The following is a 14,441-nucleotide window of genomic DNA, read 5'->3' as shown; positions in this document are numbered from 1 at the left end:
AGCAAGGGGGCTCCCCAAAAGGGAAGAGGAGGGGAGAGAAACTAATATCCCCTGATCACCTAGTTCCAGCAAGACCTATTACCCGTGTTACCTAATTCACCCTCAAAACCTCAGAAGTGGGCAGTCTTGCCCTCATTTCATGGGCAAGAAGACAGTAGATAGTTCAGAGAGGTTAGGCAACATGCCCAAGGCCACACAGAGCTCCAGCCAGCCTTGGCAACCTGTCTGCATGCACTGTGCTGCTGAAGCCTGTCCCCTCTACCCACCCCAGGGAGTGACAAGAAAGACCAACCAATGTATGAATGGGTCAACCAGCAGTCACACAGAGGGCTCTACTCAGAGGGTTGGAGACTAATGTTAGTCAACAATGACGGCGCAGAAGAGGTGAGGTGGGGGGAGAGGCATGGGGAAGGGGTAGGTGGGGAGCAAAGTGGCTGTGGGGAGCTGGGCCAGGCTGGGCTGAAGGCCAGGCAGGTCAGGCCGGCAAGGCCTTGAATGCCAGCAGAGCCATTGGGAGTGAACAGGAAGCGGTAAGGCGCTGGCTTCCCAGGGCCACTCCTCCCCTAGCAGAGACAGCCTCAGTGGCGACCCTTCAAAGAGGGACCGTTTCCTTGGGCCTGGGTAGCCACTGTGCAAGGAGGGATTTCCCCACATTGTGTTCTGATCTCCAGGCCACAGTCCTCTGACCGAAGCAGCCTTGGCTCCGTGTCCCCACAGTAACCCAGAGAGGAAGACAGGTGATCCCTCCCAAGCACCTGCTCACTTCCCTGTCACCTCATCCCCAAGGCTAGTCAGTCCCCTGGGAGACAAGGCGGAGGGGGCAGGGATGGATGCTACAAGTGGAGAAAGGGAAGGAGAGGCAGGGGCTAGGTGAGACTGGGGACAAGATTATGTGCTTCCAGCTCTCCAGTGGGTCCAAGTCTTGGCACACCTGCCCCAAGCCTCAGGTACCAGGTGCCTTCCCAGCAAAGAGAAGCTGAGCCTCAGCGTGGCTCCAGCTGGAGTCCAGGGCACTCGGGCTGGGTGCGGAAGCCAGGTCTATGCCAGGACTGTTAGAGGCTGCGGGCTGGGAGCTGAGGTCTCCCCACAAGCGACCTGCCTGGAAGGACAAGTCAGCCTCAGGGATCAGACAGCCTGGGGCCACGGACTCCACCTTATTCATTCCCAGTGCTGACTTTCTAGACGAGGTGTGTGGGGTCTGGGGACTTTGTGGGGGACAGAAGAAAAGGAAAGTCGTTTTGCCCAAAGACCTCCTCTCCTTCCAAGACCATAGCCCAAGGACTCTGAGATAGGTGGAGACCCGGAGAAGGAAACAGAAGGGGTGGGACAAAGACCTTGTGCTGGGAAAATACAACCATGACTTGGGAAAAAAGAAAACTCACTTTCAGAAAGATCGTCTGCAGCTTCCCACAATTCTTGCCACAGCAGTTGGCACCCCGCCGAGAGAAGAGGACTTCGTGGGCTGGCACCCGCTGGTACGCCACACGCTTGTCTCCTTGCAGCATCCAGATGATGATGTCTGGCAGGCTGTTCTGGGGCTGGAGAGAGGGTGGCAGTCAGGGTGGGGACAGTGACACACCAGGCCCACGCCCCGCAGCCACACGGTGAGCTGACCTCTGACTCAGAGGCCACAAAGGCCTCTCCTCCCTCAGATTCCATCCCACACACCACCCACCCTTGGCCTTCCCCTGGACCTCCCAGAGCTGACTGCTGTCTGTCCTGAGCAGCCGTGAACCCCAGAGGACAGAGCATGAGGCTGCCCCCAGCTCACAGGAAAAGCTGCCAAAAGTTACTGAGCTAAGTACACGTTTCTGGGAAGAGACACTCCTACCTGGAGCTCAGAGCTTACGATCCTAGATCCTCTCTGCCGGGTAGATGTTCCCAGGGAGCAAACATTGGAGGCCTGATTTGGCCAGGGAGATGATATTACGCTTAGGATACCACCCCCTTCCACAGCCCTGAGGACAGCAGCCTAGGACCCTTGGGGCCTGAAGACACTGGGCTCTGAAAACAGCTGCTAGCCCAGAACAAAACTGCAAGGTCCCCGAGCCACGCGGGGCCTCTAGCAGTAAGTGACAACTGCTCTCAGCTGCCTGCTCTGGAGAGAAGGCTGGCTGGGTAAGGCTGCATCTGTTCCAAGGATGGCGAGCAAAGTGTGCTCATCGTAGGCTGGGTCTCCACCCAGGGCTACTGCTGAGCTGACCTCCTGGAGCACTTAGGATGTAAGTCCCAGGCTCTGTTTCACTTAATCCCCACAGCGAGCCCGGGAGGCAGGACGGGCATCACTGCTTGTCGGGTGAGGAAATTCAGGCGTAGAGAGTGAGGAGCCAACCCAGGTTCTCCTGACTCCAAGTACATGTTCCTAACCACTCTTCCAGGGGTTCTCAAAGTGTGGCCCCGGAGCAGGAGCAGCAGCTCCTGGGAACTTGTTAGAAATGCACATTCTCAGGCTCCGCCCCAGACCTAAGAGCTAAGAGGTCAGGGGTCAGTCTGGGCCAAGATTACAGAGGGCAGCCTGTGACCAGCCTGAGGGAATGGTCCACTGCCACTGTGAGGGGCTGGCCCACGGCCGAGCACCACAGTATCTGCCAGGGAACTGGGCTGTGCCTCCAGACCCCGTGCAGGGAGGCATCCAAGGCTGACTCCAAGGACACACAGCCCGTCCTGAGCAGCCTGCCCTGCCTCCTGGGCCCCCTCCCTTTCACTAGCTTACTGCCCCCCACAGTCGCTCCAGGCCCTGCCCTTCTCCATGCACTCCTGGGGAACCCTTCCTCACCACCCCCACCTCCTCCCTGGGGTTCCACATGGCTGTGCTCAGGTGAGCAGTAGCATGCCTGCCAAGCACTTAGGAGCAGACCTTTCTCATTCTGGACAAATCCATGGCCTGCCTGCTCAGGGGGAACTGGGTGGGAGTGTCTGGCCTCACAGACCTTGGTGGAGAGTGTATACAGGTGGGAAAAATTGCTCCTAAAGACAGACTGGAGCCAGTGTTCTCTGATCAGACATGGCAAAGCTCAGAGTTAGTGCAAATGCAGCTTCCTCAGGCCTGGGGCTCAGAGGCACCCAGGAGAGCAGGAAACACAGGGCCCATGAGAGGCAGGTTGGAGGCCAGGTGCAGACAGGCACTGGTTGGCAGGAAGAAGGAATTGGGTCCCAGAGGAAGCCAGGCATCCTGGGTTCTGGTTCCAGCTCTGTCACTGACATCCTTTGGCAGGCAGAGGGAATTAATTGAGCACCTACTATGTGCCAGGCTCTGTGCTGGGCCCCATAACTCCCATTATCCTGTTGTATCCTCTCTCCTCCTCCTGTGAACGGGAACCTTGAGCTCAAAGAGGTTAAGTCACCTGCCCAAGGTCACCCAACAAGGGAGCCAGGGTTGGATCACGGTCCAGACAGTCCCCATGTCCCTCCCAGTTCTGATGTTCCAGGCAGCAGGAGGGCAGAAGAAAGGCACCTTGCAGGATTAACTACCTCCTCTGCCAGGGAACGAAGACGCAGGAGCCAGTCCTCAGCCTGCTCCAGGGCAGCAGGGAGCTCGCTGCGGCCAAGCTTCAAGGCCAGGGCAGCCTCAGTGATTTGGCCCAGGTGACGGGTGCGCAGCCGGTACAGGTACTGGTCCAGGTGGGTGGCAGAAGGCATCTCATGGACATCACCCAGGGGCTGGCTATGAGGGACAGACAGATAGAATGTGCCTGATGAGCAGGAGCCCAGGGGTCATCCAGCTCCAGATGCACACGTGTGTGTGTGTACACGCATGTGCATGGGCCCTCACAACAGGTCCCACATCTCAGCCTGTCTGCTGGGTGCCTTCTCCAGCCTGATCCACGTTCAGTCATCTCGGTGTGGTGTGCCCCATCCTCGCCTCCTCCGAGAAGCCCTCCCTGACCACATCAGCCCTCATGCCTCCTGCTCTGAAGCCACCCAGCCCTTTATTCTAGGGCTGCCTGTTTGGAACTTATCCTCAACCTCCAGTCGGGTGAATTCTTTTGCACGCGTGTCCCCATCTCCCCAACTGACTGCAAGGTCTCAGAGAGGCCAGAGGGTCCCTCCCTTGCTGCCTGGATCCTCCTAAAAAACAGAGGCCGGGGCACTAAGTTGCCCTCTGCTGAAACAAATCCATTCTGTGTTGCGTGCACACATTCTTGAAGAAGAAAAATTTATGGACCCCTGACGAGCCACTGCAGACCCTGTGGGGAGGCCAGCAGCCAGTACTACAGATGTGTCCACCCAGGGCGGCCCGCAACACCCTTCCCAGAACCCTCTGCTTGGGGAAGCCTTGGGGCAGGAGGCGGGAGGGCACACGCAGTCCCAGAAACACAGCCCTGCGCCCTCGGTGAGAGGGTAGGTTTAAACTAGTCCCGCTTGGAGGCACAGAGCTCTGAGCCCCCGACCCACGGAGGCTCCCTAAAAGTCCCTCACCGCGCTCCTCACCATTCCCAGCCTGCGGTCAGTAAGCGCACAAGGTCGTGCGGGATGGGGCGTGCTTTCCCGAGCAGGACCCCCGACTGTCCCGGAGTATTGGGGCTGCCCTGCCCCCGCCCGCTCCTTGACTCCCAAACAGGACATCAGTCAAACCCGCTCCGCCGGGTCTGCTCCCGCCCTCGCACCGCCTTCCCCCTGCCCTCCCGGCAGCGTCTGACTCCGGCTCCCGGCTGATTTATTTTTCTGCCAATTTCCCCGAGCTATGCAGAACCAATTACCGCCGGAGCGCAGCGGCACCGCCGCCGCCAGATACACCGCGCTGGCAGGCCCTCGGCGCACTACATTTTTCCTGTTATTTTTTTTAATTGAATTTTTAGGGTGGGGGGGAGCAGTACGCAAACTCCATCTCAGGAAACTTAAGCCCCGGGGCCTGTCTCAGGTCACGTACTGCACACCCTGTAGTAATATAATATTTACTGCCCCGAGGGTGCCGCGGATGGGCGAGGGTGCCTCGCCCGGCCGCAAGACTGCGGTGGAGGGGCATGCTGCAGGCCGGCTGGGTGGGGGGGCCTGGGCCCGAGCCCTGGGCCGGGCCTGCCTGGGAACCAGGCCTGAGTGGGCCTGAGGGCGGGGGCAGGCGGGTCTGGAGGGGGATAGTGAGAACCGCGCCAAGCAGGGTGATTTATGCGCCCGGCCTGGGTCGGGAGCCGGGAGCTGCAATGCAGACCACCAAAGGGAGATTTTCATGGAGGCCACAGCCCAGCCAAGACTCCCCAGGAAACGGTTAGGACCTTGAGTGCCACTAACAAGCTGTCTCGGCGCTGTCTCAGCCCTCTCCTGCCCCAGGGAAGTCCAAGGCAGGGGGTACAGAGAGGAGGGGAGCCAGGGAAGAGGAGGCTGGAAGGCGCTGCACCCCAGCCCCACACGAGGGCCAGGCCCTGCCAACCCTGCTGACCTGGACGTGGCAGGTAGGCCCAGGGCAGCGCTTGGTGCAGGCTGAGAGCAGAGCGGGCTGCTCACAAAGTCGCTGCCTGCCCCTGCGAGACCAAGTGGGTGTCTGTATCAGGGACGGCCACTGGGAGGGGGCAGAGTCCAGCCTGAAAGATGAACTGGCCTCAGGTCATTCATTTCACTCCTCAAGAGCAACAGCTCCCTCTGGGCCTGGGCTGGGGGCTGGGTCCAGAGACAAGACCCAGCCCTGCTCCTGGGGAGCCCCCAGAGCAGAGGCAAACAGAGCCCCACACGAGCAGCCTCGGAGTCAGGTGTCCTTCCTGGAAGAAGTGGCCCCGAACTGCACCTAGCAGGGCCAGCAGGAGCTAGTAGGGCCAAAAAGAACGGGAAGGGCATCGTGGCTGATGGAGCAGCAGGTGCACGAGAGTGAAGGCCCAGAGGCAAGGGGGGGCCTGCGGGGCCACTGAGGGCCGGACAAGCAGGTGCAGAGGCTCAGAAGGGCTGGGACTCCATGGGCCAGGTGGTGGGGACAGAGAGGCTGGCCCACCAGGATGAGAGCTGGAGTTTTTCTGAATGCAGTGGGAGCCACTGCAGGGCTGACGTGGGGACAGGCATGGCACAGTTTTTGGAGGACCATGGGGATGCTCAGTGACAGGCTGGAGAGGGAGAAAGGAAGGAAGAAGGACATGGGAGAGGCAGGGCCATCAGGGCTTGGGAAGGGAAAAGAGAGGGAGGGCAGTGGGAGCTGGCTCAGGTTTCCAGCATGGGCTCTGGGGATGGTGGATCCCAGAGAAGACACTATGGGGAAAGGTGATGAAACCTGTCCGTGGCACGTGTACCCCCAGACACAGCACAGATGTGCCGGCAAGACATCCACACAGAGATGTCCCGCAGCAGTTGGGTCCATGGTCTAGAGATCAGAGGAGAGGGCTGGGCTGGAAGAACAGAGTGGACATCGTTGGCCAGGGGTGCAGGGGAGGCTCCCGGGCAGACGAGCAGAAGGGCCTGAGATGGAATGAGGGGCACTGATGCTGGGGATGGGCGTGGGGCTAGCTGGAGGAACGGTGAGCCGCTGCGGTCAGCTTGGCAAGCTGGCTCGGGGACCCCGTGCCTGGCTGCTCTGGCTGTGAGCGGTGACGGTGCTCAGCATCAGAGCAGGCGGGGAGGAAGCCCTCTTGCCGAGGTGCCAGGGCTGCTTGGTGTCCTCGGGTGGTGCCTGAACAAATTGGTCCTGGTTCCCGGAATTCCCACCCTGCAGAGCCATTTGAGCTTTGCCATGAGGATGGGAACCCAGTTCCCCTCCCAAGCTCCTGACCTGGGACCAGTGCCCCCCACCCCAGGAGGCCCAGGCCACCCCTAGGAGAGTGACTCAAAGGGGCCAGGCTTTGGAAGAAGTGCTTGGAGGCAAATCCTCCAAGAGCAGAGGTCTGAGCAGGGGCCTGAGGGCCGCCCAGGACTTGGGTCCCACTGGTCTCAGATGTCCCAGGCACCTCAGACCTGCCGAGGTCCACACAGCAGGAGAGTCCTGAGCAGAGAGCCCCAGCCTGCCCATCACACCTGGGGCTGTGCTAACAGGCACGTGAGCCACCCTGCAGGCGGGGCCTGGGGCACAGGGCTGCCCAGATGAGCTCACCCCATGCAGCAGCCCCCCACGCTGATGCCCCGTGTGCCCCCCTGCCCCACTCTGTCCTCCCACCTCCAGCCCACAGATGCCCTCCCACTCAGCATGGCCACCCACCTGCTGACGCCCTCAGAGATGCCCACCTAGCTGCCTGGCCAGAACCAGGGGATCCTTCCGAACCTTCCTTGGGACCCGCATCCAACCCGCCATCAAGTTCTGTCCACTACAGAGCAGAGCAGCAAGGGGGCTCTGCCACTTACTAGGTGTGTGAATCTGAACAAGTTAATCAACAGCTCTGTGCTTCAGTTTCCTCATCTGTGGAAGGGGAGCCATTCTACTTTCTGCCTCATAAGATTTTATGGTCACTTAATACATGTAAAATTTTGGAACAGTGCCTGGCACAAAAGATTATTGTCATCATAGTACCTCCTGAATAGTCCATTGGACCTCTAATTCCCACCCCTCCCAGTGTCACTGCCTTAGTTACACCTTTGTTCAAACTCTCCTGAGTGGCCATATGTCCAGTCTCCCCTCACCTAGGCCCAGCACGAGCCTGTCACCAGCACCAGTCTGTCCCTCACACTGTAGCCAGAGTGAGCAGCCCAACCTCGGAGGCCACCGTGCCCCGAAGCCTTGCCCCAGGGCTGAGCTCCCCTCAGCAGAGCCCCTCAGGCCTGTCTCGATTGGGCACCAGCTTCTCTCTGCCACCTGCCTCCTGGGGACACAGGCATTTCAGGCTTCTGTGCCTTAGCCTGGGAAGTCCCCTCTCCAAGGGCTCCTATTCCTCCCTCAAAACTCGCTTCGGGCATCCCCTCCTCCAGGAAGCTTCCCTGAGTTAGATTTGCCTGCTCTGAGCTCCTACAGCCCATGACTCTAACTCCTCAATGCACTTTACTTCATTTGCTCATTTTTGCATCTGCCTAGAGAACTGCAGTTGTCCCCTTATCAATATGCTCTGGGTGCCTGGCACTGAGCTGGCCAGGCTTCAAAAAGGATGGCGGAGTGGGCAAGGGAGCATTTCTTTGGGGTAACATTTTGATAAAGATGCACTTCCTAAGTGGGGTGCAAAGGACCGGAAGGGCACCAGTTTCTCCGCAAGAAGGCACTTCTCAGATGCGTTCGATAGGGCTCACAGCCCGGCTGAGGGTGGCGTGAGGAGATATGGAGGGAACATAGAATACATTTGCATATGTTCACACATTTGCGGGTATCAACCCCATAGAGAGTAGAATGGCAACTATTTATTATTAAGTCCATTTAACAGCTGAGAAAACTGAGGTCCAAAGAAGTAAAGCTGCCCAAAGTCGCAAAGCCAGTTAAAAGGACTAGTACCCAAGTTTCCTAACATTTCTTCTTCTTTACAATAATTATAGCTACCGTTTATTAAAAGGTTCCTAAGGGCCCAGCACTTTGTTTATGAGATATTATAGCTATTCTTCAAGCCAGGTTGAAGTTGAGGAGACCAGGAGTCTAAGCCCACAGGTGGCTCCCCGGAGTCCCCCAACAGAGGGGGAGGTGGTGAGATGTGCCCCTCTGCTGGGCCTCCACCTCGTCCTCCATCACCCGCAGGCCCCCTTTTCCTGAAGCTGACAATCAGCGTGTCAATAGCAGGCTAAACACTAACGGGGTCCCCCGACGTGGCCTTGGGGGAAGGAGGGGGGCCGGCACCCCCCTAGCTTCTCCTGGAGATTCCATCAGGGAAATAAGAGGGCGGGGGTCAGAGACACAATGCTCCCCATTCAGGTGAGCAAGGCCCACAGCTGCCGCTGCTGCCGGGAGATTTATGACCTGCTCTCAATGTCACCTTTTCAACTCCCGCGCTGGCTCCACCACCTTTGGACTCAGCACAGGCTGGACTGCTGGCCAAGCGTGGCTGGGGAGACGTGCCGTCGCTCACCGCCACACACGAACACTCCCCGGGAAACAGCCGCCTTGAGCCAGGAGAGGAGGGCACCGGGGCGCCAGGCCCCCTACCTGCAGTCTGCGATGAGCTCATCCATCAGCTGAGCCACCAGGGAGTCCACGTCCTCCATGGGGCACTGCGCCTTCAGGGCCAGGTGGACCTGCTCCAGGCCAGCTTCCTGTGGAACAGGCAGGCGAGGGTCAGGGCGTCACCGGGGGGTGAAGGTGCACGCGGGCTCACCCCAGGCCCCGTCACCGCAGCGCAGTCCCTCAGCCAGCAAGGAGAGAGCATCACAGCAAAGAAGGCAGAGCCCACATCCAGCAAGCCAGGGTCTGTCCTGGCTCAAGAACCTTCCAAGCACAGCCCAGTTCCCACGCTTGGAATCCCACCCTCACGCGTGGCCACAAGGAGCCCACCCAGGTGCTGTCCACGGACTGCAACAGACCTGGACCGCTCCTACTCCTCGCCTGCCACCTTCTAGCCGGGTCTGGCTTCCCACCGTAAGTGGCCCTGTCTGAGCCTGCTCTGGTTTCCTGCCTGGAACCCTCTCTCCTTTCCAGATTTTACTGCACCACTAGGCTCGGATCTAGCCCGCCCTCCTCCAGGAGCAGGCCAGCCACCTCTAATCACAGGGAGCTCCTTCTCCAAACTTCCATGCCCTGGTCACCCCCTGGGCTGCATCTGGTCTCCTCATTGAGCTCTTTTCCTGCCCTCTCCATGGGCCTCAGCCTTGAGCTGGGAGGCCAAGGACTGTCCCTTGGTCCCCACGCACCCCTCCCCACCCATCTGCCTTCCTGAGCATGAGACGCATGCTCTGCCCTTGGTCTGCCAATCTAGGGACAGACCCAAGAAAGAAGATGCAGTCCCTGCTGTCCTGCAGTCTGGAGCCTTGCTGGGAGACAGTGATTGGCTTAGAGGACAGACTCTGGACCTGGGCAGTCTCGGCTCCACACTCTCCCCATCTCGGTGTTTGCTGGTGTCCTCTCTTCCCTAGAGCTGCCAGTCTCAGGGGAGGCGCAGGCCACCATAGCCCCCTACTGGCCCGCACCCCAATCCTCCCCACCCCCCGTCCATCGTTCCTTCTACCTGTGCTCACCACCTCACCTGCAGACATACCCAGGCCCCTCCAGCCCCCTCCCCTCGACACACTGCTCCCCATGTGTCCCCACGGCGTGGTCCACACCTGCCTCCTCCACGCTCCCACCCACACTCCTCGTGGGCAGGGGAGTCTCCCCAGTCAGCGCTGCAGAAATGCCCGCAGCCCCAGCAGGACCGTTAGCTTCCCACCCGGCCATCTCGTCTCCCTTAGCCTCGACAGCTCCGCCCACTCCCAACTCTCCTCCGCTCGGGCCAAGCACCAGGCCGGCAGCTCCCAGTATGAGCAGGGGACTCTCTGGAAAGGCCCCTCCTCACCTCCAACAGAACTCACCACCTGACCTTGTGTACACTTCTCTTCTCCCCAACTTCCCAATTCCCTTCCTCCTCCCCAAATCCAGTGGGCCACCAAGGCCTTGTAGCTCAAGTCCTGCAATTATCCCCCCAAGTCATCTCCTTCCCAGGGCCTCGTCCTCACTCCCAGGGACTCCTGCACTGGCAGCCTGGCTGGGCTCCCGCCTCCATCCCCCCACACGGGACGCAGCCCCCTTGCTGTCCTACGAAGCCCTCCGGATGCTCCGTGGCTCCCTCCCTCCTCTGAGCCACTGCTCCCTCCACCCTGGAGTGTCACCTGCATCTGGGTTTGGAAAGCCATGCATGAGACGCACGGCTGGGCCTTGCTCTCCTTTACTAAACCCACTCCCTGGAGGCAGCGCAGCTCCTCGTTCCCTTGTCGCCTCTAGCTGGAAGTTTCTAGCACAAGCCTTTGATGTGGTAAGAGTCAGAAGGCCTCTGCTGAATGAGTGAGTGAGAGAGAGCAAGGCTGTGTCCTGCTGGCCGCAGCGGGGTTGCGCTCTGCTCCGTTCTCTGTGCTGCCTCCTGCGTCAGACCGGGCTTCCCCGGCGTTGTGCTCCTCCCCTCCCCTCTCTTCCCAGTCTGCAGGACGGGGCTGCAAGCCTGGCATCGTCAGGACACAAAGGACACCAGCCCATGAAGGGCGGACAGGGAACAGTCACGTGTCAGTGCGTGCACCGTGGGGGGTCTGAAGACACGCCCACGTGGCAGGGGTGGGGGTGTGTGCACAGGGCGTCTGCAGCTTTGGGGCAGGTTTCCACTCACCAGCCGGTCAGCGATCCTGAGCAGCTGGTTCTGAGTCTCGATTCTATGGCTGATGTCCTCCCAGTAGGATGACAGCACCACCACAGGCTTCACGTTACCCCAGGGCAGGTAGTAATAGTGGCACCCTGGAAGGGAAGGAGGTCCTGAGCACTGTGCCAGGAGCAGGGGTGGGTGGGATGGGTGCTGCGGAGGTCAGGCTCCTGGGCACTCCAGGGCTAGGACTGGCACGGCTGGGAGGGGCCGTGGGTGGGATGGAAACAGGCACCCACACACCCTTCCCATCTAAGAACTCCCTTGGACACGGGCGGTATGACCCGGATTCCCCAAACAAGGCGCCCGAGCTCCCTCTGTGTACGGAACAGACAGCTGCCGCTCTCATCAGGGCTCCTTAGCACATGGAAACAGAGGGGTTGTTAGAACAACTCTGGGAAACCCAAGCCCACACTCCCCCGAATCTCTAAACCAAGCTCAGCAGACTCCATGTACTGACTGAGATGGATCAGGGTCCGTGCGGGTCACTGCCGGTTTCAGGAGCCCAATCTGTGGGCTCCAATCTCACCTCGGGGGAGAAGGGGTACCCCAAGCAGGTTTGCCAGGGCCGAGTCCCTTGAGCCGGCCTCCGATAGCCTTCCATGGGAGGCAGGCTCTAGGGTTCGGCCCCTGCTCTGCGGTCTGGGTCCCCTCCAGGAACTCGGCCTCTGCTCTCACCGTCGAAGACCGCCCGGCTGTACTGGGTGGTGGAGGCCAGCGGCAGGCAGGTCGTGTCGAACTTGTTCCCGTAGTTCCCGATGCTGACCTCAAACTGGATGGCGTCGTCCACATCCTGCAGCATGGAGGCCGAGTAGAAGGCGGCGAAGAGGGAGTACTTGCGCCTCCGCAGGAATTTCTGAGAGCAGAGAGGGGCCAGAGGGTCACGGGAGGAGCCAAGAAAGACACCGGGGTGGGGCGGCATGTGTCTGGCAGGCCCGGGCCATAACCGGCACCCAATAACTCCTGGCTGGACTGCTGTGTGGCAAATAGTCTGACCAAGAAACAGCATCCAGATTTGGTTACTAACTGAACACACTTACTCCAGGTCTTTGAGCATTTGGCCATGTTTCCCTAATAAAATCTCCTCTTCCTCCAAACCAGCAGCCATGGCACCACCCCATCAGCGCAGCAGGGTCTCCCTGGTGCCCCTTGGGGCAACCCAGGCCTCGTGTGCCTCTCAGAAGGGCTAAAAGCCCAGAACCACTGCGCCCCTGCCCACAGCTCCCAGCCCACACCACCAGCCAGCTCTGGCGCACACACAGGCTGCCCTGCCACGTGCCGGGGACGAACGGACCTCACTGCCCCCCTGGGCATCGGGCACAGGGTGGAGGATGGGGTAGGCACTTAATCCCATGCCCCGGTTAGAACCACAGTGATTTTATAATTCCTTTCATGGAAGGCACAGGGAAGAAGGGTCAGACCATGGGGTTTTAGGGAGAAAGTAAATAGTAATAACAGCTAACACATTACATGCTTTCTGCATATGTGGGTTAATTCACTTAGTTCTCACAACAATCCTATGGGGTAAGTATAACTATTACTCCCGTTTTTCAGATGGGAAAACTGATACAGCTGCTGAGTGGCAGAGCTGAGATTCCAGCCAGAGCCGTCTGACCACGGTGTCTAAAAGCTTAAACGTCCGTGCGGGCTCCACACAGCTGCCTTCTGCACACAGGGCCCAGCTCCACCATTCGTTGCTCTGTTGTAGCTAAGCCTCAGTCTCCTCACCTGTATAGTGGAGACAGTGACAGCAGCCGCCACCTTGGGTGCTGGGAGGATTCAGTGACATCAGGAGCATGGTAACTGCTTCATTGACTTCACAGCTAGCTATTCTTACATTAATATTATAAAATAGCATCTCATTTTGCCTCAAGCTCTAGACTTTTCAAATACTTCCATTTATCTTACTGGAGCCCCTGAACACTCCTCCAGGGAGGCAGGGGAGCTGTTGGATTATTCCCCCTTCACAGCTGAGCTGCTGAGGCCCAGAGAGGTACAGGCACCATGAGTGCGGGGCAGAGCTGAGTCCTCCCTCCACCGTGACACCTTGAGGCCAGTCCCTGCTTGGCCACCCCTCGCAGCCCCCAGACAAGGACCAGGGCCACCCAGAGCCGCACCCCTCACCTCCACCCGGAGGATGTCGTCAGCAGGGAGGTCCTCCACCTTCTGCTCGGTGTGCTCCACCAGCTTGGTCTCCAGGGAGAGCAGGAGCCGGCCTCGGTAGGCCACGCCTTCCCCCTGCGAGGGAGGTCGGGTCAGGAGCAGGGGGCACGGAGGGGAGGAGGAGGAGAAAGGGGCACAATCTGGCCCCGAGGTAGCTCAGCTTCCAGGAACGCAGCAGGTGCCTAAGCCAACCGCATCCCTCTACAGGTAAGGAAAATGCTCAGAGAGTTCAGGGGACATGCCAACCCCCCCAGGCCATCTGTGCCAGATCCCCAGCCAGCCCGAGGGGAGGTGAGACCTGAGAGAGATGGGGCCTGGGTGCCTCAGGGGCCAGGAGAATGAAAGGACCAGTGGCTGTGAGGCAGAGTCAAGGGACAAGAGGGTTCTCTGAGGGGGTGGCTGCCTGGCCCTGGGCCCACTCAGGCCTCATCAGGCCTTAGAGTCCAGGCCGGGCCCAGACACTGCTCAGGCCAGGCTGGAGGACCCCACATGCAGGCCTGGGCACCTGAGCAGTCGGGGGTCTGGCATCCGCCCTGGCCAGGGCTCCGGCTGGCTCACCTTGCCCGTGTTGAGCTCTGCGTAGGGGTCCGGGAAGCCAGTGAACTCCCTGGGGCTGCCGTAGAGGTTGACGTAGCAGGGCCCAAAAGTGGGGAGGAAGCCCAGATGGTCGTCCACTGGGAGACACAAGTGGGGATCAGAGGGGCTGGCCCAGTGGGTTTTCCAGTGCTCAACCCGACCACCTTCAGACCTGAGCCCATCCCTGGCCTCGGTTCTCCCCACATGCACTGGACACAGCCCCTGTAAACGTGTAAAGAACGATGAGACTAATGATAGCTCTCACTATCTCCCACAAGTCCCTTTAATCCTCACTACTACACTGAGAAGTATTTTTATTATTTTAATTACTCCCATTTTACAGATGAGGAAACTGCGGCAGAGAGATGCAAAGGACGTAACTATAAGGTGGCAGCCCAAAATGGTATGTTCTCAAAGCCCCTTCTCTCAGCCAGCAAGCTGAGCTGAGGCTCAGGACCCTCCACTGCCCCCAGCCCTGCGTCCCTCTCTGTCCGTCACGTCCCCTGCTCCTCAGGCCCTCCAGCCACCTTGGAGCACCAAGGAGGTCGCCAAGCGTGGTTA

General features: G+C 59.5%; 1 protein-coding gene across 18 annotated transcripts in view; it reads right to left on the bottom strand.

Annotated features, from left to right (window-relative positions):
- DYSF (dysferlin) overlaps window positions 1-14,441 on the bottom strand; it is a 201,459-nt gene that overhangs the window by 107,698 nt on the left and 79,320 nt on the right. For all 18 annotated transcript variants that reach the window (XM_045549836.1, XM_045549833.1, XM_045549840.1 and 15 more), the window contains 7 exons: window positions 13,863-13,978; window positions 13,266-13,379; window positions 11,820-11,997; window positions 11,112-11,236; window positions 8,969-9,075; window positions 3,472-3,664; window positions 1,383-1,538 (listed from right to left, as the gene is read on the bottom strand). In XM_045549836.1, coding sequence (XP_045405792.1) covers window positions 1,383-1,538; window positions 3,472-3,664; window positions 8,969-9,075; window positions 11,112-11,236; window positions 11,820-11,997; window positions 13,266-13,379; window positions 13,863-13,978 — 989 coding nt within the window. The remainder of the gene's footprint in view (window positions 1-1,382; window positions 1,539-3,471; window positions 3,665-8,968; window positions 9,076-11,111; window positions 11,237-11,819; window positions 11,998-13,265; window positions 13,380-13,862; window positions 13,979-14,441) is intronic.

Source organism: Lemur catta, chromosome 4 (assembly GCF_020740605.2).
Source record: "Lemur catta isolate mLemCat1 chromosome 4, mLemCat1.pri, whole genome shotgun sequence".
In the NCBI taxonomy this organism is placed as follows: Eukaryota; Metazoa; Chordata; class Mammalia; order Primates; family Lemuridae; genus Lemur; species Lemur catta.
The sequence above is the reverse complement of the archived record's forward strand: the minus strand, read 5'-3'. Positions and strand labels throughout refer to the sequence as shown.